This window comes from Salvelinus fontinalis, chromosome 7 (genome assembly GCF_029448725.1).
Source record: "Salvelinus fontinalis isolate EN_2023a chromosome 7, ASM2944872v1, whole genome shotgun sequence".
Classification (NCBI taxonomy): domain Eukaryota; kingdom Metazoa; phylum Chordata; class Actinopteri; order Salmoniformes; family Salmonidae; genus Salvelinus; species Salvelinus fontinalis.
The window spans coordinates 24,494,207-24,520,701 of record NC_074671.1 but is presented as its reverse complement, the minus strand read 5'-3'; the positions used below and the strand labels follow the sequence as shown (position 1 = coordinate 24,520,701).

At 50.5% G+C, this 26,495-nt stretch overlaps 1 protein-coding gene across 1 annotated transcript in view; it reads left to right on the top strand.

Annotated features, from left to right (window-relative positions):
* Window positions 1-24,549, top strand: part of LOC129859262 (serine/threonine-protein kinase 17A-like) — a 43,735-nt gene extending 19,186 nt beyond the window's left edge. Inside the window, exons 2-7 of the mRNA XM_055928804.1 lie at window positions 2,396-2,608; window positions 20,293-20,437; window positions 20,805-20,931; window positions 21,048-21,096; window positions 21,331-21,510; window positions 22,804-24,549. Coding sequence (XP_055784779.1) covers window positions 2,396-2,608; window positions 20,293-20,437; window positions 20,805-20,931; window positions 21,048-21,096; window positions 21,331-21,510; window positions 22,804-23,137 — 1,048 coding nt within the window. The 3' untranslated portion in view covers window positions 23,138-24,549. The remainder of the gene's footprint in view (window positions 1-2,395; window positions 2,609-20,292; window positions 20,438-20,804; window positions 20,932-21,047; window positions 21,097-21,330; window positions 21,511-22,803) is intronic.
* Window positions 24,550-26,495: the final 1,946 nt, after the last annotated feature.

Below are 26,495 nucleotides of genomic sequence, written 5' to 3'. Positions count from 1 at the left end.
GGTGTGTTAGAATATTCACGACTAAAAACACTGACCATATTACGTCAGGAACTGCATCGTTTTGACCAGCTACTGCATAGTTGTCTGTCACAATTCCTATGCGAATCAAGTCTAAGGCGCTCTTCAGATATTTACTGCCTGTTTCTCTGGAGGGCAACACCAACTCCAGACACAATTTCTTCCAGTCTGCTTCCACTCCTGCCCCGACAACATGACAATGACACTCAGCATGGTGGCGTTAGGCAGGCATGACTAAACTGGACTTCTCATTAGTCTCTTGCTTGTGTTTTCTCTTGGGTCAGATCTAGAGGTCGACCGACTATGATTTTTCAACGGCAATACCAATACCGATTTTATTAGAGGACCAAAAAGAGCAGATACCAATTAATCGGGCTATTTATTTATATATATATATATATATATGTGTGTATGTATGTATGAATGTGTATACATGTGTGTGTATATTAGAGGTCGACCGATTACGATTTTTCAACGCCGATACCGATTATTGGAGGGCCAATAAAGCCATGCCGATTAATCGGTCAACTTCTAGTCAGATCTATCCCTCTTTGCTGCCCAGTCTCTCGCATGCCATGGCTGTATTGCACATGATGCAGGCTAGTTGACACTACTTTCATGAGAACTGGGAGGATGTGCCCATCCCCTTAAACAATCTGACAGTAAAGACAACCTGAGCTTTTTGACAGCTGTCAGACTCAAACTTCAAGGCCACTGTCTTCTTTAAGGTAGATGTTGAACATGGTCTTACACCATTTATCTGCGTGTGCACGGAGGGATGAACGTGGGCGGATATGAGGAGGACCAGGTGATTTAAGGCTTGGATGAGAGGAGCTAAGGTCAGGGGAATGATGTTTAGGTGGATGTTTACTCTACACCATTTGGCAGCTCTGGCACTTCCAGAGAGGTCAATCGCTCAGACTTTTCTCAACTGCCACTATGTTCCGGCGTGAGTCGTAAATCCGTGTGTGTGTGTGCATGGTTATCGCTCACAAAACTCTGTTTATCAGCCTCAAGTCACCTCGGCTGGTAAATCATTCTTCGGACCTGTTTTATCAGAGAGTTGTCTGGCTCCGGAGAGTTCTGACTTTTCCACTGCAAACCTCAGTTCAAAGAAACGTTCCTTGTCCCGCAAATACTTTCTCCTCAGAGGTTAAGTCAATACCATTGTACTATAAAGTGTAAATAAAAGTTGTGTTGCCTTCGCATGGACACAAAGTAGGCAAACAGTATCACTGTAGCCTACACTGTTTCTACTTGGCATTTTAAATGTCTCTGCTGCACATTTTAGAACCTGAGTTTGTGCTGTCATATCCTCTTACAATGAGGTCAGAAAATAATGGGGCCATTGGTTCAGTGTATTAGAGCATTTGACTGCGTTCTCGGTAGCTGAGAGGGGAGTTGATGTGGGCGTGTCGTCTTTCTACACTGCTTTCTCTCTGCGAGGCCCCCCGGGCAACACACTCGCTGTGTCCCTAATGGCACCCTGTTCCCTAAATACTTTTGACCAGATCTACTTATGGACCCTGATCAAAAGTAGTGCACTTCATAGGGAATAGGTTGCCATTTGAAACACAACCGCTCGCTGTGTGTTTTTCACACCAGACCAGTTCAGGCCCCTACCCCCTTCATAGTCCACATTCAAAGTGGGTCAGCGCCACAAAGCAGACGGCTGTAGCGGTAAGAAAATGGGCCATCTTGGGTTCTGGAGACGGGAGATGACTTCATCCTGCAGAAATGCCAAGGAGACAAAGGGATGTTCAGATCCAACGTTAAGTGTGCTGGTCTCAGGATCACTACCACACCTCCCTCTCATCAACAGCATCACACACACACACACACACACACACACACACACACACACACACACACACACACACACACACACGCCTCTTCTCACAGATGAAAGGGTTCTACGAAAAACATTTCTGCCTGTGTGTACACACTTGTATGTGAAAACACTTGCTTGTTCATCGGGTCATTTTGATTTGTAACGTCATGCAGCTCGAATGAGACGCACTGCGATTACTTCCTTTAGTTTCTCCAGACTGAAAACTCTAACATTCATTGTGGCTTTGTGTCATTCTTGTGAATTGTTAGAAAGTCAGTATTGCCCTATTGGGTCAGTGAAACTAGGTCATATAGTCAACTTGTCATGCCAAGTGATGAACGGTCTTCAGTTACCATAGTTACAGAGCTAGTTAAAAGGCTTTAGAATATCTTGAATGTTGTATAAAGAAACCTTCTCTATTGTAGATGACATGAGACTAGAAAGTGTCTGGAAAAGCCTACCTTATTCTCTGTACTAAACCAATCTCTCAGTGAAATATAAGTCTTCACCCAGCACCCTCTTCTCTCTGCCTGTGCTTCTCCTCAGGGGGAAGTTTGCGGTGGTCAGGAAGTGTGTGGAGAAGTGCACGGGCCGGGAGTACGCCGCTAAGTTCATGAGGAAGAGGAGGAAGGGCCAGGACTGCAGGCTGGAGATCATCCACGAGGTGGCCGTTCTGGAGCTCGCCACGGCCAGCCAGCGGGTGGTCAACCTGCACCAGGTCTACGAGATGGCCGCCGAGATGGTGCTCGTCCTCCAGTTGTGAGTGTCGCACTTTGGTCAAATAGAAGTTGTAGGAACAATGCCACGTTCTCAACGTTATGATGCGTAGACTTAAAGGTCAGTCGTGGAAGAAGAGAGAAGGTCTACCCTCCACTTCAGACATGGATGACAATCTGACAATCTCTTTTTATGCGCATTTACACACAGTTAGTATCTCAATAGTGTAATGTGGCTTCATCTCCTTCTTTTACACTGATCTGAAAAAGCAGGATAGGTAATGTGCTAGTGATCTAATGCAAAGTGTTATTTAGGCCATGGAAAAGGTAGCTCGACACTACGTATCACCTTTGACCCACAGGAAGTATGAGAAAGGCTCCCGGGCACTGCAGACTGATCTCTTAGCTGCATGCCACTTTAACTGACTGGTGAATAATAAAAAGCCTGTGACCCAGATGGTTTATTGAAAGGCAGCAGGTCCATGGCAAGGCAAGCTGTTCAATATTGAGACTGAGGTGAAGCCCTATCCACTATCTCTGCTCCTGGAAGCAGAGAGAATGAGAGGAGATAAGTACAGGGATGGGACCAAAAAAAAAAGAGAGGCCTCACTTGATAGAAATGGGGAGGAAGAGAGAGAGAGGCCTCACTGGATAGAGATGGGGAGGAAGAGAGAGAGGGGCCTCACTGGCTAGGCAGAGGGGCGCCTCACGGGCTAGGCAGAGGGGCGCCTCACGGGCTAGGCAGAGGGGCGCCTCACGGGCTAGGCAGAGGGGCGCCTCACGGGCTAGGCAGAGGGGCGCCTCACGGGCTAGGCAGAGGGGCGCCTCACGGGCTAGGCAGAGGGGCGCCTCACGGGCTAGGCAGAGGGGCGCCTCACGGGCTAGGCAGAGGGGCGCCTCACGGGCTAGGCAGAGGGGCGCCTCACGGGCTAGGCAGAGGGGCGCCTCACGGGCTAGGCAGAGGGGCGCCTCACGGGCTAGGCAGAGGGGCGCCTCACGGGCTAGGCAGAGGGGCGCCTCACGGGCTAGGCAGAGGGGCGCCTCACGGGCTAGGCAGAGGGGCGCCTCACGGGCTAGGCAGAGGGGCGCCTCACGGGCTAGGCAGAGGGGCGCCTCACGGGCTAGGCAGAGGGGCGCCTCACGGGCTAGGCAGAGGGGCGCCTCACGGGCTAGGCAGAGGGGCGCCTCACGGGCTAGGCAGAGGGGCGCCTCACGGGCTAGGCAGAGGGGCGCCTCACGGGCTAGGCAGAGGGGCGCCTCACGGGCTAGGCAGAGGGGCGCCTCACGGGCTAGGCAGAGGGGCGCCTCACGGGCTAGGCAGAGGGGCGCCTCACGGGCTAGGCAGAGGGGCGCCTCACGGGCTAGGCAGAGGGGCGCCTCACGGGCTAGGCAGAGGGGCGCCTCACGGGCTAGGCAGAGGGGCGCCTCACGGGCTAGGCAGAGGGGCGCCTCACGGGCTAGGCAGAGGGGCGCCTCACGGGCTAGGCAGAGGGGCGCCTCACGGGCTAGGCAGAGGGGCGCCTCACGGGCTAGGCAGAGGGGCGCCTCACGGGCTAGGCAGAGGGGCGCCTCACGGGCTAGGCAGAGGGGCGCCTCACGGGCTAGGCAGAGGGGCGCCTCACGGGCTAGGCAGAGGGGCGCCTCACGGGCTAGGCAGAGGGGCGCCTCACGGGCTAGGCAGAGGGGCGCCTCACGGGCTAGGCAGAGGGGCGCCTCACGGGCTAGGCAGAGGGGCGCCTCACGGGCTAGGCAGAGGGGCGCCTCACGGGCTAGGCAGAGGGGCGCCTCACGGGCTAGGCAGAGGGGCGCCTCACGGGCTAGGCAGAGGGGCGCCTCACGGGCTAGGCAGAGGGGCGCCTCACGGGCTAGGCAGAGGGGGAGGAAGAGAGAGAGGCCTCACTGGATAGAGGAAGGGAGAGTGAGGCCTCGCTGGTTAGCGAGAGAGGGGGGGGCCTCGCTGGATAGAGATGGGGAGGAAGAGAGAGACCTCACTGGGGAGGAAAAGAGAGACCTCACTGGGGAGGAAGAGAGAGACCTCACTGGGGAGGAAGAGAGAGACCTCACTGGGGAGGAAGAGAGAGACCTCACTGGGGAGGAAGAGAGAGACCTCACTGGGGAGGAAGAGAGAGGCCTCACTGGGGAGGAAGAGAGATGCTTCACTGGGGAGGAAGAGAGATGCCTCACTGGGGAGGAAGAGAGATGCCTCACTGGGGAGGAAGAGAGATGCCTCACTGGGGAGGAAGAGAGATGCCTCACTGGGGAGGAAGAGAGATGCCTCACTGGGGAGGAAGAGAGATGCCTCACTGGGGAGGAAGAGAGATGCCTCACTGGGGTGGAAGAGAGATGCCTCACTGGGGAGGAAGAGAGATGCCTCACTGGGGAGGAAGAGAGATGCCTCACTGGGGAGGAAGAGAGATGCCTCACTGGGGAGGAAGAGAGATGCCTCACTGGGGAGGAAGAGAGATGCCTCACTGGATAGAGATGGGGAGGCCTCACTGGATAGAGATGGGGAGGCCTCACTGGATAGAGATGGGGAGGCCTCACTGGATAGAGATGGGGAGGCCTCACTGGATAGAGATGGGGAGGCCTCACTGGATAGAGATGGGGAGGCCTCACTGGATAGAGATGGGGAGAGAGACAGAGAAGTGGATAGTGGGCCATAGAGAGCAGTAATCCAGTCCCAAAGCCCAGGGCGATACTCCCCATGCCTCAGTGAGCACTGGCTATTTCAACAACGTGCCATCCCCCCTCCCCTCTGCTGCACTGGATGGGACACACAGACACAGGCGCATTGCGTGGCAGATTGGGTTTCCCCTTTGTCACATGCAGACATTGAACTTTGGGGTTGTTGGGGTGAGAGCGTTCTCATGGACTCAGGGGAAGTTAGCTGCTGTGCCATCACACTGACTGGCTGATTGGTTTCCCAGACAGGATCCATACTGGTCTCTTTTGGAATCAATCTCACTGTAGAAGAAAAGCTATTAGCCTACTGTACCTACCTAATACTAACTTCTGTGTCGACCTCTGTGATAAGTCAAAGTCCCTGATTTAGGCTAGCCGCTTTGCTTTTACAATATTGTAATAATGTTGGCTGGATGAAAAACCTGACCATTTTAATGAAGAAATCCTCATTCTGATTTGACAAAACATGGCCATCCTTTCGGCTTATCAAAAATACATTCCAACGGTCTTCAACTGTTTGAGTGGTAGAGTGAGATCAGTGCTGTTGACCAATGAGTGACCTGACCTGGTTCTCATGTGCCCTTTGTGTGTGAAGACTGGCGTGAAGCGATGAAGGGAGAGGTCCCAGCAGCTAGCTCATAGAGCTGCACTCCCTCCTCCTCCCTCCCGCCCTGCCTGCACATGAAAACTACCCCACCACCGCTGTTTGCTCAGGCCGTGTGTGGGTGTGGGTGTGTCTGTGTGTGTCTCTTTCCCTCCCATATTGAGCACATTGACATGCACTTCCCCCTAGGCTGCCATGTTTCCACATGTTGGTGCTGGCTCAGGAGGCTTGGACCCTTCACTCAACATGGGGTCACCTCTCCTCCCCCAGGGCAGCTTGGCTCTCTGTCTCTCTCTCTCTCTTCTCCAATGTGTTCATTCAATTATTGTAACTGTGCTGCTGGTTGTACTGGCACACTGTGTGCGTGCATGTTTATGTGTGTGCACTTGTGTTTCAGGACAGCAGAGACGGATGTTATTCTACTTAATGAAACGCTAAACGGGCCTGGGGAACAAGTTTACTGCAGGGCAGACCCTCTCTCTCTCTCACCCTCTCGCTGTGTTATGTTAAACCCACTACTTCAACGTTTCATTGGGCCGGGCCACGGTGTTTGACACAGAAAATCGTGTTGTTTTTTTCCCCCAGCAGAAAAAAGGTGCCACTTGTAGATGGCACTCGTAGCCCTCGTTTGTCTTGCACCACCTTCACACACAATTACCCCACTCCGTTTTAAAACGGCCCACTTTGACGTCCACCATAAGGAAGTGTCCGTGAGAAGTTGGGTCTGTGGGCAAACAGTCATGTGTCCAGTTCACAGAGGAGAGGGAGGGAGTGTCTGATGGATGCGCGTCGTCTATGTGTTTTAATGACTGTGGCCACAGAGACGATGCACGTCCACCCAGCTTTTCTCCTTGCCACCAAAGATTATTGAATAGTGTCTCAAATGCAGTACATTAGCCAAGATGATGTGGCTCCAACATTGATTTCAATGTGAGGAGGTCCTAGTAGAGTAGCCTACAGAGACACATCTTATCTGTGGCTTGCTGGGCACCCCCTCCCCCCGACTCAGGTTTAAAGAAGCTTTAAGTGGACCCCTGTGGTGCCCTGGCCTGGAGTAGCCTGGGGGATGGAAGTGGTGTTAGCATTAGCAGGGAGATAATTGATTGGCCTGCTAGATTAGCATCCTAAGCTAATGCAAAGGGCACCACACTGCTGATCTCCGCTAACGGTCACTCCAGTCCATATGGAGCCCCTCTGTGACTTGACTGCTCACCTGGACAAGGCTGTAATGCTCCCTGTGGTGGGGGCTACTCAATGGACAAATACTGGAGTAGCCAGTTATTAGATTACTCATGTTAACAGGATGAGATGCCCTACTACTCTCCTTTGAGACTGATCGTTCAGCGTAATGTGTATTACATTGAGAAGCGGGGGCTCGTTCAGCCTAATGTGTATTACGTTGAGAAGAGGGGTCTCGTTCAGCCTAATGTGTATTACGTTGAGAAGAGGGGGCTCGTTCAGCCTAATGTGTATTACGTTGAGAAGAGGGGTCTCGTTCAGCCTAATGTGTATTACGTTGAGAAGAGGGGGCTCGTTCAGCCTAATGTGTATTACGTTGAGAAGAGGGGTCTCGTACAGCCTAATGTGTATTACGTTGAGAAGAGGGGGCTCGATCGGCCTAATGTGTATTACGTTGAGAAGAGGGGGATCGTTCAGCCTAATGTGTATTACGTTGAGAAGAGGGGGCTCGTTCAGCCTAATGTGTATTACGTTGAGAAGAGGGGGCTCGTTCAGCGTAATGTGTATTACGTTGAGAAGAGGGGTCTCGTTGAGAAGAGGGGTCTCGATCGGCCTAATGTGTATTACGTTGAGAAGAGGGGTCTCGTTCAGCCTAATGTGTATTACGTTGAGAAGAGGGGGCTCGTTCAGCGTAATGTGTATTACGTTGAGAAGCGGGGGGATCGTTTTTCATAGTTACATCGGCGTATCGCATTTGCGGGATGACATTTTTTTTGTGTATTAGAATGTAATCTTTTAGAATAGAATATCTCTTAATTGCCGCTGCACTCCCGTTAGTCTTAATCCCCCCCCCCCCTCCAAGCCCATTGTTGATCTGCTGTTCAGACCTCAGTTGACTACCCATCCCCTGCCTTTACCCACTTTCTTCTGTACGACCAGGAGGGGCACAATATCATCAATAACCCTGTCAAAAAAGGAGGGATGAGTGAAGGATAGGAAGCAATCCCTCCCTGGTGATTGGCAGTGCCCCTGTCAGCACCATTCAATATGGATAATGGAGATGTTTTGTTTTTTATTTTTTAATACAGAAGGGAAGTAGAGCGGAATGGATTTAGAGGCGGACAGAGGGAGGCAGGGAGGGAGGCGGACAGAGGGAGGCAGGGAGGGAGGCGGACAGAGGGAGGCAGGGAGGGAGGCGGACAGAGGGAGGCAGGGAGGGAGGCGGACAGAGGGAGGCAGGGAGGGAGGCGGACAGAGGGAGGCAGGGAGGGAGGCAGGGAGGGAGGCAGGGAGGGAGGCGGACAGAGGGAGGCAGGGAGGGAGGCGGACAGAGGGAGGCAGGGAGGGAGGCGGACAGAGGGAGGCGGACAGGGAGGCGGACAGAGGGAGGCGGACAGAGGGAGGGAGGCGGACAGAGGGAGGGAGGCGGACAGAGGGAGGGAGGCGGACAGAGGGAGGCAGGGAGGGAGGCGGACAGAGGGAGGCGGACAGAGGGAGGGAGGCGGACAGAGGGAGGGAGGCGGACAGAGGGAGGCAGGGAGGGAGGCAGGGAGGGAGGCAGGGAGGGAGGCAGGGAGGGAGGCGGACAGAGGGAGGCAGACAGAGGGAGGGAGGCGGACAGAGGGAGGGAGGCGGACAGAGGGAGGGAGGCGGACAGAGGGAGGGAGGCGGACAGAGGGAGGGAGGCGGACAGAGGGAGGGAGGCGGACAGAGGGAGGCAGGGAGGGAGGCGGACAGAGGGAGGCAGGGAGGGAGGCGGACAGAGGGAGGCAGGGAGGGAGGCGGACAGAGGGAGGCAGGGAGGGAGGGAGGCGGACAGAGGGAGGCAGGGAGGGAGGGAGGCGGACAGAGGGAGGCAGGGAGGGAGGGAGGCGGACAGAGGGAGGCAGGGAGGGAGGGAGGCGGACAGAGGGAGGCAGGGAGGGAGGGAGGCGGACAGAGGGAGGCAGGGAGGGAGGCAGACAGAGGGAGGGAGGGAGGGAGGGAGGCGGACAGAGGGAGGGAGGGAGGCGGACAGACGGAGGGAGGGAGGGAGGGAGGGAGGGAGGGAGGGAGGCGGACGGAGGGAGGGAGGAGGACAGACAGACGGAGGGAGGGAGGGAGGCGGACAGACAGAGGAAGGGAGGCGGAGGGAGGGAGGGAGGCGGAGGGAGGGAGGGAGGGAGGCGGAGGGAGGGAGGGAGGCGGAGGGAAGGAGGGAGGGAGGCGGACAGAGGGAGGGAGGGAGGGAGACGGACGGATGGACGGAGGGAGGGAGGGAGGGAGGCGGACAGAGGGAGGGAGGGAGGGGGCCGGAGGGCGACGGACAGAGGGAGGGAGGGAGGCGGACAGAGGGAGGGAGGGGGCCGGAGGGCGACGGACAGAGGGAGGGAGGGAGGCGGACAGAGGGAGGGAGGCTGCCGGAGGGCGACGGACAGAGGGAGGGAGGGAGGCGGACAGAGGGAGGGAGGGGGCCGGAGGGCGACGGACAGAGGGAGGTAGGGAGGCGGCCGGAGGGCGACGGACAGAGGGAGGGAGGGAGGGAGGCGGCCGGAGGGAGGGAGGGAGGGAGGCGGCCGGAGGGTGACGGACAGAGGGAGGGAGGGCGACGGACAGAGGGAGGGAGGGGGCCGGAGGGCGACGGACAGAGGGAGGAAGGGAGGGCGACGGACAGAGGGAGGGAGGGTGGGAGGCGGACAGAGGGAGGGAGGGAGGCGGCCGGAGGGCGACGGACAGAGGGAGGGAGGGGGGCGGACGGAGGGAGGGAGGCGGCCGGAGGGCGACGGACAGAGGGAGGGAGGGAGGCGGCCGGAGGGAGGGAGGCGGACTGACGGAGGGAGGCAGCCGGAGGGCGACGGACAATGGAAGGGACGGAGGGAGGCGGACGGAGGGAGGCGGACGGGCGGACGGAGGGAGGCGGGCGGACGGACGGGCGGACGGAGGGAGGCGGACGGGCGGACGGAGGGAGGCGGACGGGCGGACGGAGGGAGGCGGACGGAGGGAGGCGGACGGAGGGAGGCGGACGGACGGAGGGAGGGAGGGAGGGAGGGAGGCGGACGGAGGGAGGGAGGGAGGGAGGCGGACGGACGGACGGACGGAGGGAGGGAGGGAGGGAGGGAGGGAGGGAGGGAGGGAGGCGGACGGACGGAGGGAGGGAGGGAGGGAGGGACGGAGGCGGCCGAAGGGCGACGGACAGACGGAGGGAGGGCGACGGACAGAGGGAAGGAGGGAGGGTTTTGTGTTTTTTTAGATTTTGGGTTTTTCCTTTTTCGTCTTATTTTTTTAATATATTTTTTAAGCTGATGGATATTTTGAAGCTCTACGGCAAACCGGGAGGAATGAGGAGAGGGAGGGAGGGAGGGAGGCGGACGGACGGAGGGAGGGAGGGAGGGACGGAGGCGGCCGAAGGGCGACGGACAGACGGAGGGAGGGCGACGGACAGAGGGAAGGAGGGAGGGTTTTGTGTTTTTTTAGATTTTGTGTTTTTCCTTTTTCGTCTTATTTTTTTAATATATTTTTTAAGCTGATGGATATTTTGAAGCTCTACGGCAAACCGGGAGGAATGAGGAGAGGGAGGGGGTGGTGAGGCTTCTGATGAGGGTCAGCCTGAAATTAAAGAGAGCAATTACAGTATGAGGCGGAAGGGGGGAGTGCGGATGGTTGGGGGAGAGGGCTCCAAAGCTCTTTTCCAGGCAGGATGGAGAGGGGAGGGGCTGGGTGAGGGAGGAATGTGGCTTCATTGGGCTCCCTGGGCCCCAGATGGAAGTTTATTATGTCAGTGGTGCTCCATGGCGGCACGTGAGGGTCTGGACCGTGGCTGCCAGCCCAGAGAAGTGGGAGGATAAGAGCAATAAAGGAGGGTTCATCTCCGGAGCGAGGGGGATAGCCCATCTCAAGCAAATCTACACTGAGCTCTACTGTGCCCGATGGCACTTGATCGTTTTGTCACTCTGTCCCATCAATCCAACCACTTCACCTTCCTCCATCCTCATTCTTCTCTTTCGTTCTCATCTTCCATTGATCAAGTGGCTAGTGTTTTGTTTGAGTGGTGAAACAAAACAGGTCACCACAAATATAGAACTAGACCGGACGATTCCCGTGTTCCGCTGAAATGGGTCAGGGATCAGTGGGATCTATCTGTCTTTGATTGAATGAATCCAGGGCACGGGAAATGTTTTGTCCGCTCAGACTGAACACTGATTTAGGTCACGTTCAAAGATATCCCATCCACATAAATAGTTTGACAAGCTAGTATCGTGGAAATTGGTATCAAAATTATAATCTTATTTCATATGAACCACTGATCCCAATACATACTATTCATCATTACATTTTCAGCAGATCAGATTAAGCAATGATTGACCTGTTATACTGAGAGCTAAGGGCCCAAAATCTAGAAATATTATACTCAGAAAAAGACTCCCATATTCTCTGAAATGGGGCAATAGGCTACATTCCAATAGTTTCTTTTGTGCATGTGATGTGTGTGGCACTTTGGCATTAAGAGTTCATGTCACTTTGTGTGAGCCCCCTCGGATTAGAATGGGGTTTCACCCCCGGTCCCACCACACCAAAACAGCACAGCAGCAACTGGCCAGACGTGCTCTCATCATCCAAAACAGCAATGACCTAGTTATGAATCCGCCAGATTCATTTCCCCTGACGCCCCTGGTGCACTCAGTGGTTAGAGGCTCTAAGAGGCTAAACTGGCAGCGCTAGGCTATAATTACTGGGCGTGCTAACAGAGGAACCAGTTTGAGCCCTCCATGTCCTCGGTGTCTGTGGAGAATACATAGAGAAGGGGAGGCTCTAAGAAACTGTCCCCCCTCCCACAAAAAAAACATTTTGGTTCTGTGCCGTGTTGTCTGAGTTTTCTCTGCCAGTTGGACGTCCCTGGTGTCCGGCATTATACCGGTCGCAAAGTTCAAACAGAATCCCCTCTGTTGTTTTGGTACCAAGTGACTAACGTTGAAAATATCCAGATTTTTATTTTATTTTTTTGCAGTTGGGGCAGTTTGTTTCCCCAAATGGTGGGTCAGGACTTGGGACCAAGTCAGAGTTGTAATTTGAGACTCAGCTGTGATGATTTGATTAGTGGGTCACAATGCTGAAACATTTAGCAACCACTGAGTTACAGGGAAAACAAAGCTGATAACATGATTTTCCTGATTCAGCCTTTAGTTAGTGCTCCATGGGGTGTTTTCGTGGCTGACCATATGGAGCAGAGTGCTGTACCAGACCTCGACCTGGGAAGGAGGTCTCCCTCTGTTTAGGTTTAATCCCACTCTGTTACTGTCATAGACATTAACCAGGCTACTGTACCCATCTCCTCTACCCTTGACTGACACCTGATGGTGAGGCAGTGAAACTGCAGGGGTTTTTTGCATTATCTCTCCAGAATTGCCTTAAGAGACAATAACAGAAAAGCACATTTCGCCCTCAGCTAGAGAGTTAGTTATATGCTGTGTCTCACGAGTTAAAGGGCAATTCTGCCACTTTTCAACCTCCATTCTTCTCCAGCACCAAACCAGTGTCTACATATGTGAAAACAGCTGTGGTAAAACAAAATGTAAGGTCCTAAAAAAAAAAAATGCTTTTGTGACATTACAGGGTAGTATTGAAAATAAAATAAAACTGTGTTTTTCAAAAACCTGCAGCGAGTTTCTAGCCCAAGGGAGGGTATTTTTCTTGCTCCCCACGTCACCGTGAATCTCAGTGTTTGAAAAAGCACTTTTTAAAGTGTTAACTTTTGACTATGGACTTTAACTTCATGTATAATATGCCGTTTTTCACACGTGTTGACACTGGTATTGCGCTGGAGATAAGGAAAATGAGGTTGAAAAGTGGTGGAGTTGCCCTTTGAACAACCTTGTTTTCTTACCTCCATGATAGCTGATCTGGCAGGACATGAGCAATATAGCGGAATCCTACTCACCTATCAAGTGTTAATGAAGAAAAAGACCTGAGGAAAGGACTTTCATTCTCCAACTATTGAGACATGGCCCATGTGTTTTAATATCACTCAAGGACATTAACTGTACACTCTGATGTGTAGGCATGGGCTCACTGTGTGACTCACCTGTCTGGAAGATGATAAAGATAATGAATGAGGAGAGGTTGTTGGCTTTCTCTCTCAGCTGTCTGCCCTTTGCAAGAGAGTGCATTGACTGGAGTCATCACTGCTTTTCGATGGGGCCTCTCTCTGTCTCTCTCTCTCTCTGTCTTTCTCTGTCTCTGTCTGTCTGTGACGAGTTTGGCCAATTGTTGGATGATGGATCCTATACTCGGAGAGGGAAGAGAATGGGTAGACAGACCGCCATAGACAAACCAGAGACAAGTCACCCACCCAGGCTTAGCCACTGGACATGTCATCCTAGATACAGCCGAGGAGCAACACAACACTAGCACAACAACAGCTCCAGAGAAATAGAATCACTAGTAATGCCATAATGTGCACAGCGCAACACCACAGAGCAACACAACACTAGCACAACAACAGCTCCAGAGAAATAGAATCACTAGTAATGCCATAATGTGCACAGCGCAACACCACAGAGCAACACAACACTAGCACAACAGCTCCAGAGAAATAGAATCACTAGTAATGCCATAATGTGCACAGCGCAACACCACAGAGCAACACAACAACAGCTCCAGAGAAATAGAATCACTAGTAATGCCATAATGTGCACAGCGCAACACCACAGAGCAACACAACACTAGCACAACAGCTCCAGAGAAATAGAATCACTAGTAATGCCATAATGTGCACAGCGCAACACCACAGAGCAACACAACAACAGCTCCAGAGAAATAGAATCACTAGTAATGCCATAATGTGCACAGCGCAACACCACAGAGCAGCACAACACTAGCACAACAACAGCTCCAGAGAAATAGAATCACTAGTAATGCCATAATGTGCACAGCGCAACACCACAGAGCAACACAAGAACAGCTCCAGAGAAATAGAATCACTAGTAATGCCATAATGTGCACAGCGCAACACCACAGAGCAACACAACACTAGCACAACAGCTCCAGAGAAATAGAATCACTAGTAATGCCATAATGTGCACAGCGCAACACCACAGAGCAACACAACAACAGCTCCAGGGAAATAGAATTACTAGTAATGCCATAATGTGCACAGCGCAACACCACAGAGCAACACAACACTAGCACAACAGCTCCAGAGAAATAGAATCACTAGTAATGCCATAATGTGCACAGCGCAACACCACAGAGCAACACAACAACAGCTCCAGGGAAATAGAATTACTAGTAATGCCATAATGTGCACAGCGCAACACCACAGAGCAACACAGCGTAGAGCTACACCACCTGGAAAAAATATAATACAGCATAACCCAAAACCACATACCGTGAGTTTAGACCCATGTGACAATACAGTACAGCAGGCCTACATGAAGCCTACCACTCAGCTGACGAAAATCTGACGTCTCTATGTTCCACCTTTTTGTGTTTTCAACCTGGCATGTGGCAAGCGCTGTATTTTCAGCCTTAGAACCAAAACAACTTCTGAAACTCCCTCCATACCCAGACAGGACCCAATTAATGTTGGCTTCAAGGGAGCCCTTGTCTATTTTTGATAAGCTTCACTCTTTCAACAAACTTTCTCGTGTCTCGCTTTCCAAGCTAATTGGGTGGCAGCCACTGCAGGTCAGGAGGAAATGAAGTTAGTTTCACGTGTCACATAAGGTGTCGTGTGGAAAGGGGCACAGGGTGGTGTCGTCGTCGTCGTCCCCCCCCGCTAGTTCCTCATGTCATAAAGACTGGAAAAAGTACCCAGTTGTAATACTTGAGTAAAAGTAAAGATACCTTCTTAGAAAATGACTCAAGTAAAAGTGAAAGTCACCCAGTAAAATGCTACTTGAGTAAAAGTCTAAAAGTATTTGGTCTTCAAAATACTTAAGTATCAAAATTAGATGTAATTGGTGAAATATACTTGATTATCTGAAGATAAAGTATAAATCATTTCAAATTTCTTATATTAAGCTAACTGGATGGCACCATTTTCTTTATTTTTTATTTAAGGATAGCCTGGGGCACATTCCAACACCATTTGCAAACAAAGCATATGTCTTTAGTGAGTCTGCCAGATCAAAGGCAGTCAGGATGACCAGGGATAAGTGCGTGAATTGGACCATTTTCCTGTCCTACTAAGCATTCAAAATGTAACAAGTACTTTTGGGTGTCAGGGAAAATGTATGGAGTAAAAAGTACTTTATTTTCTTTAGGAATGTAGTGAAGTAAAAGTAGTCCAAAAATATAAATAGTAAAGTGCAGATACCCCCCAAAAATGCTTAAGTAGTACTTTAAAGTATTTTTTACTTAAGTACTTTACACAACTGGTACTATGAGAGATAACACAAGACTTTAAAATAGTATTGAGTTTACAGTCTGTTGCTTGCCTGGTATTTACTTAGCCACATGATATGATGTACACAATGGTTACCTAATAATGACCTTTTACGTTTGTTGGGATTAATTGAAGCAGTGCTTAGTAAGTACTAGGAAATAGACATAAGACATTAATCATTCTTTGTAATAACCATCTGAAATAGGACTGTAAAATAAAGTATTATCCCTCAGTCACTAAGAACTGCCAGTGATTTCAAAAGGCAAGCCCTTTCCGTTCCATGTCATTTAGTTATATTAACTGTCTTGGATATTTTTATATTAACTTTGTGGCATACTGTGTTGTGAAATATTCATAATATTATTCACTAATCACAATCGTATGATCATGTGGTCAATCAAACCGTGTCAATAGTGGTATTGTAGTGCACTATCCCTAATTAGTGTGCTATGTTAGAACCAATCCCTCTAGCGAGATGGAGCCTTCCACACACTCCCTTGATCTAGATACAATATCTAGCTGTCTCCCATGGGGGACACTGGAATAGACTCAAGTTCCCCCAGAGAAGTTTTGGAACAGAATGCCATTGCTTTAAGCCACACACACATACCCGCCACCCCAAACACACACACACGGCACCTCCGAAGCCCACCCAAGAGGAGATCCATGACCTTGTCTGGTGAACTAGCAGGACATATCACTGTCTGTGGCGGGCTACAGAGGCAAACAGACTCTTAAAAATGGTCTCTCCTCATTAACAGTGGCCATATATCATTATAAAGGGCTGTCTATGTCAACGCCAGGAGTGGCTCACTCAACAGCTAGCATCGCCCGGGGCAGAATCACCCAGGTGGTGGAATAAGAGTAAAATGTTCCACCTCAACCCTGGAATGTCAAATAGCTATACAGCTAAAGCTACTGTCCAGACCTAGCTGGAAGGCAGCATAACCCCTACCACCAGACAGGAGACCAGACCTAGCTGGAAGGCAGCATAACCACCACCACCAGACAGGAGACCAGACCTAGCTGGAAGGCAGCATAACCACCACCACCAGACAGGAGACCAGACCTAGCTGGAAGGCAGCATAACCACCACCACCACCAGACAGGAGACCAGACCTAGCTGGAAGGCAGCATAACCACCACCACCAGACAGGAGACCAGACCTAGCTGGAAGGCAACATAACCCCCACCAGACAGGAGACCAGACCTAGCTGGAAGGCAGCATAACCACCACCACCACCAGACAGGAGACCAGACCTAGCTGGAAGGCAGCATAACCCCTACCACCAGACAGGAGACCGGACCTAGCTGGAAGGCAGCATAACCCCCACCACCAGACAGGAGACCGGACCTAGCTGGAAGGCAGCATAACCCCTACCACCAGACAGGAGACCGGACCTAGCTGGAAGGCAACATAACCCCCACCAGACAGGAGACCAGACCTAGCTGGAAGGCAGCATAACCCCTACCACCAGACAGGAGACCGGACCTAGCTGGAAGGCAACATAACCCCCACCACCAGACAGGAGACCAGACCTAGCTGGAAGGCAGCATAACCCCCACCACCACCAGACAGGAGACCAGACCTAGCTGGAAGGCAGCATAACCACCACCACCACCAGACAGGAGACCGGACCTAGCTGGAAGGCAGCATAACCACCACCACCACCAGACAGGAGACCAGACCTAGCTGGAAGGCAGCATAACCACCACCACCACCAGACAGGAGACCAGACCTAGCTGGAAGGCAGCATAACCACCACCACCAGACAGGAGACCAGACCTAGCTGGAAGGCAGCATAACCACCACCACCAGACAGGAGACCAGACCTAGCTGGAAGGCAGCATAACCACCACCACCACCAGACAGGAGACCAGACCTAGCTGGAAGGCAGCATAACCACCACCACCAGACAGGAGACCAGACCTAGCTGGAAGGCAGCATAACCACCACCACCACCAGACAGGAGACCAGACCTAGCTGGAAGGCAGCATAACCACCACCACCACCAGACAGGAGCCCAGACCTAGCTGGAAGGCAGCATAACCACCACCGCCACCAGACAGGAGCCCAGACCTAGCTGGAAGGCAGCATAACCACCACCACCACCACCAGACAGGAGACCAGACCTAGCTGGAAGGCAGCATAACCACCACCACCACCAGACAGGAGCCCAGACCTAGCTGGAAGGCAGCATAACCACCACCACCACCAGACAGGAGCCCAGACCTAGCTGGAAGGCAGCATAACCACCACCACCACCAGACAGGAGACCAGACCTAGCTGGAAGGCAGCATAACCACCACCGCCACCAGACAGGAGCCCAGACCTAGCTGGAAGGCAGCATAACCACCACCACCACCACCAGACAGGAGACCAGACCTAGCTGGAAGGCAGCATAACCACCACCACCACCAGACAGGAGCCCAGACCTAGCTGGAAGGCAGCATAACCACCACCGCCACCAGACAGGAGCCCAGACCTAGCTGGAAGGCAGCATAACCACCACCACCACCACCAGACAGGAGACCAGACCTAGCTGGAAGGCAGCATAACCACCACCACCACCAGACAGGAGACCAGACCTAGCTGGAAGGCAGCATAACCACCACCACCACCAGACAGGAGACCAGACCTAGCTGGAAGGCAGCATAACCACCACCACCACCAGACAGGAGACCAGACCTAGCTGGAAGGCAGCATAACCACCACCACCACCAGACAGGAGACCAGACCTAGCTGGAAGGCAGCATAACCACCACCACCAGACAGGAAACCAGACCTAGCTGGAAGGCAGCATAACCACCACCACCAGACAGGAAACCAGACCAAGCTGGAAGGCAGCATAACCACCACCGCCACCAGACAGGAGCCCAGACCTAGCTGGAAGGCAGCATAACCACCACCACCACCACCAGACAGGAGACCAGACCTAGCTGGAAGGCAGCATAACCACCACCACCACCAGACAGGAGACCAGACCTAGCTGGAAGGCAGCATAACCACCACCACCACCAGACAGGAGACCAGACCTAGCTGGAAGGCAGCATAACCACCACCACCACCAGACAGGAGACCAGACCTAGCTGGAAGGCAGCATAATCACCACCACCAGACAGGAGACCAGACCTAGCTGGAAGGCAGCATAACCACCACCACCACCAGACAGGAGCCCAGACCTAGCTGGAAGGCAGCATAACCCCCACCACCAGACAGGAGACCAGACCTAGCTGGAAGGCAGCATAACCACCACCGCCACCAGACAGGAGACCAGACCTAGCTGGAAGGCAGCATAACCACCACCGCCACCAGACAGGAGCCCAGACCTAGCTGGAAGGCAGCATAACCACCCCCACCAGACAGGAGCCCAGACCTAGCTGGAAGGCAGCATAACCACCACCACCACCAGACAGGAGACCAGACCTAGCTGGAAGGCAGCATAACCACCACCACCACCAGACAGGAGACCAGACCTAGCTGGAAGGCAGCATAACCACCACCACCACCAGACAGGAGACCAGACCTAGCTGGAAGGCAGCATAACCACCACCACCACCAGACAGGAGACCAGACCTAGCTGGAAGGCAGCATAACCACCACCACCAGACAGGAGACCAGACCTAGCTGGAAGGCAGCATAACCACCACCACCAGACAGGAGACCAGACCTAGCTGGAAGGCAGCATAACCACCACCACCAGACAGGAGCCCAGACCTAGCTGGAAGGCAGCATAACCACCACCGCCACCAGACAGGAGCCCAGACCTAGCTGGAAGGCAGCATAACCACCACCACCACCAGACAGGAGACCAGACCTAGCTGGAAGGCAGCATAACCACCACCACCACCAGACAGGAGACCAGACCTAGCTGGAAGGCAGCATAACCACCACCACCAGACAGGAGACCGGACCTAGCTGGAAGGCAGCATAACCCCCACCACCAGACAGGAGACCAGACCTAGCTGGAAGGCAGCATAACCACCACCACCAGACAGGAGCCCAGACCTAGCTGGAAGGCAGCATAACCACCACCACCACCAGACAGGAGCCCAGACCTAGCTGGAAGGCAGCATAACCACCACCACCACCAGACAGGAGCCCAGACCTAGCTGGAAGGCAGCATAACCACCACCACCACCAGACAGGAGACCAGACCTAGCTGGAAGGCAGCATAACCACCACCACCAGACAGGAGACCAGACCTAGCTGGAAGGCAGCATAACCACCACCACCAGACAGGAGCCCAGACCTAGCTGGAAGGCAGCATAACCACCACCAGACAGGAGCCCAGACCTAGCTGGAAGGCAGCATAACCACCACCACCAGACAGGAGACCAGACCTAGCTGGAAGGCAGCATAACCACCACCACCAGACAGGAGCCCAGACCTAGCTGGAAGGCAGCATAACCACCACCAGACAGGAGCCCAGACCTAGCTGGAAGGCAGCATAACCACCGCCAGACAGGAGACCAGACCTAGCTGGAAGGCAGCATAATCACCACCGCCAGACAGGAGCCCAGACCTAGCTGGAAGGCAGCATAACCACCACCAGACATGAGAAACACAGTAATCACAGTCATCAATCATTCAGTGATTGGTCATTCAGGACAGGCAATCCAAGACTCCCAAAGAATATAGCAAACCACTTGTTGAGGTTAAGACATTAGTGACAGAGAGAGAATAGTGAAATGCAAAATGAAAGGTTTGAATGTTTGTACTGATAAGATGTGTGGTTTTACTTGTGGTCTGTGTGCATCCAATGCACACCAGCATATAGCCAGCCTGTCAAATCCGAAACGCAAAGCAGCTTGTAAAATACTACTATTACGGTTTCAACTTGGTTGCATGTTTGTATGGAAAAGATGAGATCTTTAACCGGTCGGTGTGTGTCCACAGTGCAGCAGGAGGAGAGATCTTTAACCAGTGTGTGGCGGAGAGGGACGAGGCCTTCAAAGAGGAGGACGTGAAGAGGTTGATGAGACAGATCCTAGAGGGAGTTTCTTTCCTCCACAGGAACAACATGGTGCACCTGGACCTCAAGGTCAGTCCCTGACACCTGCTAGACACTTTACCAATGTTCTTGTTATATGCATGTGATCACATAGTCCACCTTGTGATTAAAGGGATAGTGTGTCATTTTGGCCATTTTTTTTCTGCTTACCCAGAGTCAGATGAACTCGCGGATACCAATTTTCTTGGAGGTATGCGTGCAGTTTGAAGGACGTTGAAGGTCGTTTCTGGAGCCATTGCTAACTAGCGAAAAAGCTTCATTGCCAGAATGTTGCCCTATCCCTTTAAAGATGGAATCGAGCTTTAATATCGCTGTTTAGACGCAGTACCAAACACACGCAAGTTAGCCCCACTGGACCTCCTCTGAAGCTGCTGTGTTTTTCTTTCTTCCTCTCCAGCCCCAGAACATTCTACTGACCAGCGATGCTCTTCTGGGGGACATCAAGATCGTGGACTTTGGTCTGTCCAGGATGGTGAGCAGCAGTCAGGAGCTCAGGGAGATCATGGGGACCCCGGAGTATGTGGGTAAGTAGTGCAGCAGACGCCATTTTGTTATGGACATCATGGTCACTGCACTCAACATGTCCAAAATCTTTAAAGGGATAGTTCACCCCAAAAAAATAAAGACAAATGTTTTGCAGCTCCAGAAATCCTGAATTATGAGCCGATTAGCACAGCGACAGATATGTGGTAAGTGGCATTTCACTGTACTGTAACTTAGTGCAACAGTACGTTGTATGGCTTGTGATTGAATTATCCAAAAGCTTATTTGAAAAAGGGATAGAAAATGAAAAACTTCACACATGAAAGAAAACAGCACCGTTCCATTATGCACATGTCAAGTTATGAGTTTATCTTAGAGAGAAAATCTGGAACTTATTTCCAGTGGCTGTCTAACCCTTTGTCACTGTAAATGGCTGACAGGAGTATTGGTGTACTGGCCTATGTGATGCTGACGGGCATATCTCCCTTCCTGGGAGAGGACAAGCAGGAGACATTCCTCAACATCTCCCAGATCAACATCAGCTACCAGGAGGAGGAGCTGGAGCATGTAGACCAGGCCGCCATCACCTTTATCAAAGCCCTGCTCATCAAAGAACCCCAGTGAGTATTGACTCTTTAATGCCCTAAAAATGAATACAAATATAAATGCAACAATTTCAAAAATATTACTGAGTTACAGTTCAATTGAAATAAATAAATTTGGCCCTAATCTATGGATATTACATGATTGGGCAGGGAGGCAGCCATGGTTGGGCTTGAGAGGGCATATGCCTACCCACTTGGGAGCCAGGTCCAGCCAATTATGAGTTTTTCCCCACAAAAGGGCTTTATTACAGACATACATACTCCTCAGTTTCATCAGCTGTCCAGGGGGCTAGTCTCAGACAATCCCGCAGGTGAAGAAGCCTGATTTGGAGGTCCTGGGCTGGCGTGGTTACACTTTGTGAGGCCAGTTGGATGTACTGCCAATTTCTCTAAAACAACATTGGAGGTGGCTTATGGTAGAGAAATTAACATTAAGTTATCTGGCAACAGCCCTGGTGGACACTCCTGCAGTCATCATGCCAATAGCAACACTTGAGACATGAAACACTTGAGACATGTGGCCTTTTATTGTCCCCAGCACAAGGTGCAGCTGTGTAATGATCATGGTGTTTAATCAGCTTCTTGATATGCCACACCTGTCAGGTTGATGTATTATCTTGGCAAATGAGAAATGCTCAGTAACAGGGATGTAAACAAATTTGTGCCAAAATTGTGCTTTTTGTGTTAATGGAACATTTCTAGGCTCTTTACACTTTACATGTTGCGTTTTATATTTTTGTTCAGTGTATAAAGTGCATTCGGAAAGTATTCATACCTCTTGACCTTTTCCACATTTTGTTACCGCCTTTTTCTAAAATGGATTAAATAAAAAAAATCCTCCTCTCAATACCCCATAATGACAAATGACAAAGCAAAAACATTTTTTTAAGACATTTTTGCAAATTCATTGACAATAGAAAACAAAAATACCTTATTTTCATAAGTATTCAGATTTACGTTGCTATGAGACTTGAGATTGAGCTCAGGTGCATCCAGTTTCCATTGATCATCCTTGAGGTGTTTCTACAACTTGATTGGAGTCCACCTGTGGTACATCCAGTTGATTGGTCATGATTTGGAAAGGCACACACCTGTCTAAATAAGGTCCCACAGTTGACAGTGCATGTCAGAGCAAAAACCAAGCCATGGTGTCGAAAGAATTGTTCGTAGAGCTCCGAGACAGGATTGTGTCGAGGCACAGATCTGGGGAAGGGTACTAAAAAATGTTTGCTGAAACCCACCAAGCCAGCGAAGAAGGTGGATATTCCCATTGATTCCCTGGCCTCACACTCTCCTTTCTCCCAACAGGAACCGTGCCACAGCAGAAGAGTGCCTGCAGCACCAGTGGCTCCAGCCAAAAGAGAAAAAGGAGGAGGAGGCGACAACAGCGGTGAAAGAGACTATCGGCTCAACCAAGTGCCCCTCGGAGCCAGCCAGCCCTGAGAGCCCCATCAGGGAAGAGGAGAAGGAAGGTCCTGTAACAGAGGAGCTGATCGTGGTGGCAGCCTACACACTGGGCCAGTGTCGCCAGTCAACAGACAAGGAGGTCATAAACCCCGACCAGAAGGCTATCTCCAAGCGCTTCAAGTTCGAGGAGCCCTTTAGCACCCTCCAAGAGGTCCCCGGGGATTTCATATACTGAAGGACACAAACACACAGACACACACACAGACATCTCAACCTTTACACAAGGGGTCTTCGCTCCGGTCCTGGAGAGGTACTGGTTGTGTTGGGTCTCCCTCCTGCCGTTCACTAACACACCAGATCACAGCCCTAATTGGTTGGTTAGTAAAATCAGGTACATTAATGGCGGCTTGGAGTGAAAGCCTGCACCATCCAGTAGCTCACCAGGAACCATAGTGGAGAACCCCTGCTCTTACATCTAGCTGAAAGCGGTACAAAATGTCGCACTTACAAACCAGAATAAATATGACACTTTTTAACCCACCTCATGGTCTGTACTCGTAAGCCAAACTCTTTTTTTTATTTTTTTCCTGTTGTTTTTTGTCTTATGTTTGTGCTGCTTTACTATACATGGGAATCGTTAATCCAGACTAAGGCCTAGATTCAGTCAGATCAAGCGTTAACCCATATCCGACACCCGCAGAGCTGATGTTTTGGCGGTGTCGGAAGTGGAACTGCGTTGGAGCTGTCAAATCAGAGCTGCTCTTGTGGTCATTGTTACGAAACCACAGCCATCCCACTTGCATTAAAGTTCAGGACGAGAAAGTGTAGGCTATATGGAAATAATGACGCTCGAATAGAAAATCATTGAGCAAAATAGTGAGGATTTCTATCAGCCTAATCGAGGTGTAGATTGCATCTCACATTCCAATGTTCGAACTTGTAAACAAGGCTGCATGGGATTTCTCTCAATGCGACTCTGTGCAGCCAATGGCGATGTCCGCTTCAGGTATAATGGCGGGATCCGTTGACAGCTCTAACACGGTTCCACCTCCGACAATGTCAAAACATCAGCTATGTGGGTTTGGCTAAAGCCGATCTGATTGAATCTGGCCCTAAACCTTGTTGTGATACTTTGTTTTGTTTTTGTTTTCTTCTTCTTTGGTGCCATGCTTGGAGAATTAGCAATGACTTGGGCCATAAATGCAATTGCATATTTTTTTCCCTTTTTTTTTCTCTCCAGTTTTTTGTCCATGTTTTGCCAGGCCATGTCTTTTCTTAAGGTGTTTTGTTTAAGGTTATCGATATCTTCTAAAATGGGAACGGGGGAGAGAGGGTTAATTCTATGTAGATGAAACAAACGTTATGTTGCTTTGAGAGTATGTCTCTAAATTATACTGTTTAAAAAGCCATTGCACACGTTTGACCCAGAACTGGAAACATCCCATGGGTTTCAATCTCTTCAGCAATAATTGCAAATAATTTACTTGTATATGCAGACGGCGCTTGTTTTTCTGTCCTAACTCCCAATAGTAATTACTGTAAATTGGTCCAAGTTTGTCTCTATCAAACGAGAGGCTCCTTATTATGGGAACAAATTTGTACATGAATGTCCTGATACTGTAAATAAAGATACGTCTCTAAACCTTTTCTTGACTACGATTTGGTTTTTGTGTTGTGGCCTTGAATGACGACATTCATTTCAGAGGAGACGACATGTAGTGTGTGTGCATGCGTACGAGTGTATGATACATCTGTGTGGACACACTGGCAACTGTGTCCGCTGGGTGGGGGTAAGGGAAAGGGCAGGCTATTTGCCAAGCATCAGTGTGATGCCCCTCAGTGGAGGTGTCATAATACCCATAAAACCTAGCGGCCAAAAAGAGAGACTGTTCTAATCGTTTTTCCACTATTACTTTTTCCCATAGAGGATTTTAGACACTTAAAAATATGGTCTGTTTTGTGTAGTCTTACCCTGGCTTGACATTTTGATAACTATGTAAATCTCAGACAAGGATACTTTTATCAATATATTCGGCTCTATTTAATCTGATCCGAAAAATGCTAATTACCATAAAAGTAGAAATCATGGAAGATTTCCTGCACGTCATCTCTATCTGACACCTTTGCTAACAGGTATTGTGTAAATTTAAAACTTGCACAAGACCGTTCACAGAATTGTCCATTTTAAAGAAATGTAGCCAATATCTACATTAATACACTTAGCTAACATTAGATAGTTAATCCAGAGATTCTTACCTTTGCCTCGATTTGGCAGTCTCGTCCAGATCATCATGAAGGGGTGGTAGGTAACCTAGTGGTTAGAGCGTTGGGCGGTTGCTGGATCGAATCCCCGAGCTGACGAGGCAGTTAACCCACTGTTCCAAAGTAGGCTGTCATTGTAAATAAGAATTTGTTCTAAACTGACTTGCCTAGTTAAATAAAAAAAATAACAATAGCCACATTAGCAGATAATTAGCATTTCATTTTGGGGGGGTAAATACAGGTGAAAGAATATATTGATAAAAGTCACCTTGTCCTAGAGAGATTCAAACGGTTATCAGAACGTCACACCAGGTTTTATGGGTATTATAACTCATACTGTGGCACTCAATCAGCCTTTCATATACAGCTGTTAAGTAGACTTCTCTGGCCTTGTCAGTCCTCTTTCTTTCTCTCCCTCTCCACTTCTGGTGAGGGTTGGCTTTCCAGTGGGTGTTCTTTTTACTACCCCCCTCCAAGACCATTATCTTAATGAAGAAGTTATTGAGCCAGCAATTTGTTTACAACCAGTAGTTCCACTAGTCCATTGAAGAACTCATGCCTTTGGTTCTGGGGTCTGGGTGGAGAATGATACATTATATTTGTCAGGAACGCAATAAGGAAGGGATCTATTCACTGTTACAGCACTTCGAGATATTAGCTGATGTACGAAGGGCTATATAAAATAAACTTGATTTGATTTGTTTTCTGCCAAATGACCGCTAGATGACCATGTTGGTTCACAAGTCTGGGAACTGGCTACACATGAGCTGTTCAAATTCCTTAAAAGTGCATCTTTCCTCCCTTCCTTGAAGTAATCACTGATTACACATGATTGTACAGGTGAACGCAAGGCCTTCACCTCACGGCATTCACCTGTCCAGCCATTTCTAATGAGTAATTACTTAAAGGAATGAAAGAAGGATGCACTGTAGCCGCCAGACTTGTTTGACACTATATAAAACTTGATATATTGAAGGCTATTTCTGTGGGAGGAAGATATTCCCTCCAGCCTGACGTTGCCAGTCTGAGGGAGGTGATGAACAGCTATGGAACACAGCTCTGTGGTGAGTGCAATGAAATAATATATGACTATTTATATGAGCCTTCTTATTTGGTCTGGTTGTAAAGTGTGATCTAGCTTCATGAAATGTGCCTATACCAAGTATATAGTTATTATTAATGACTTTATTATTGTAGCCTACTATTCAGAAATGTCGGCCTACTATGAAATAGCAAAAACTGGCACTCAAATCAAAACATAAAATATTTAGAAGGGCCCAATGAGACATCTCAATTAACTTGTCAGAGAAATGTTGCAGTTGATTTTCTAC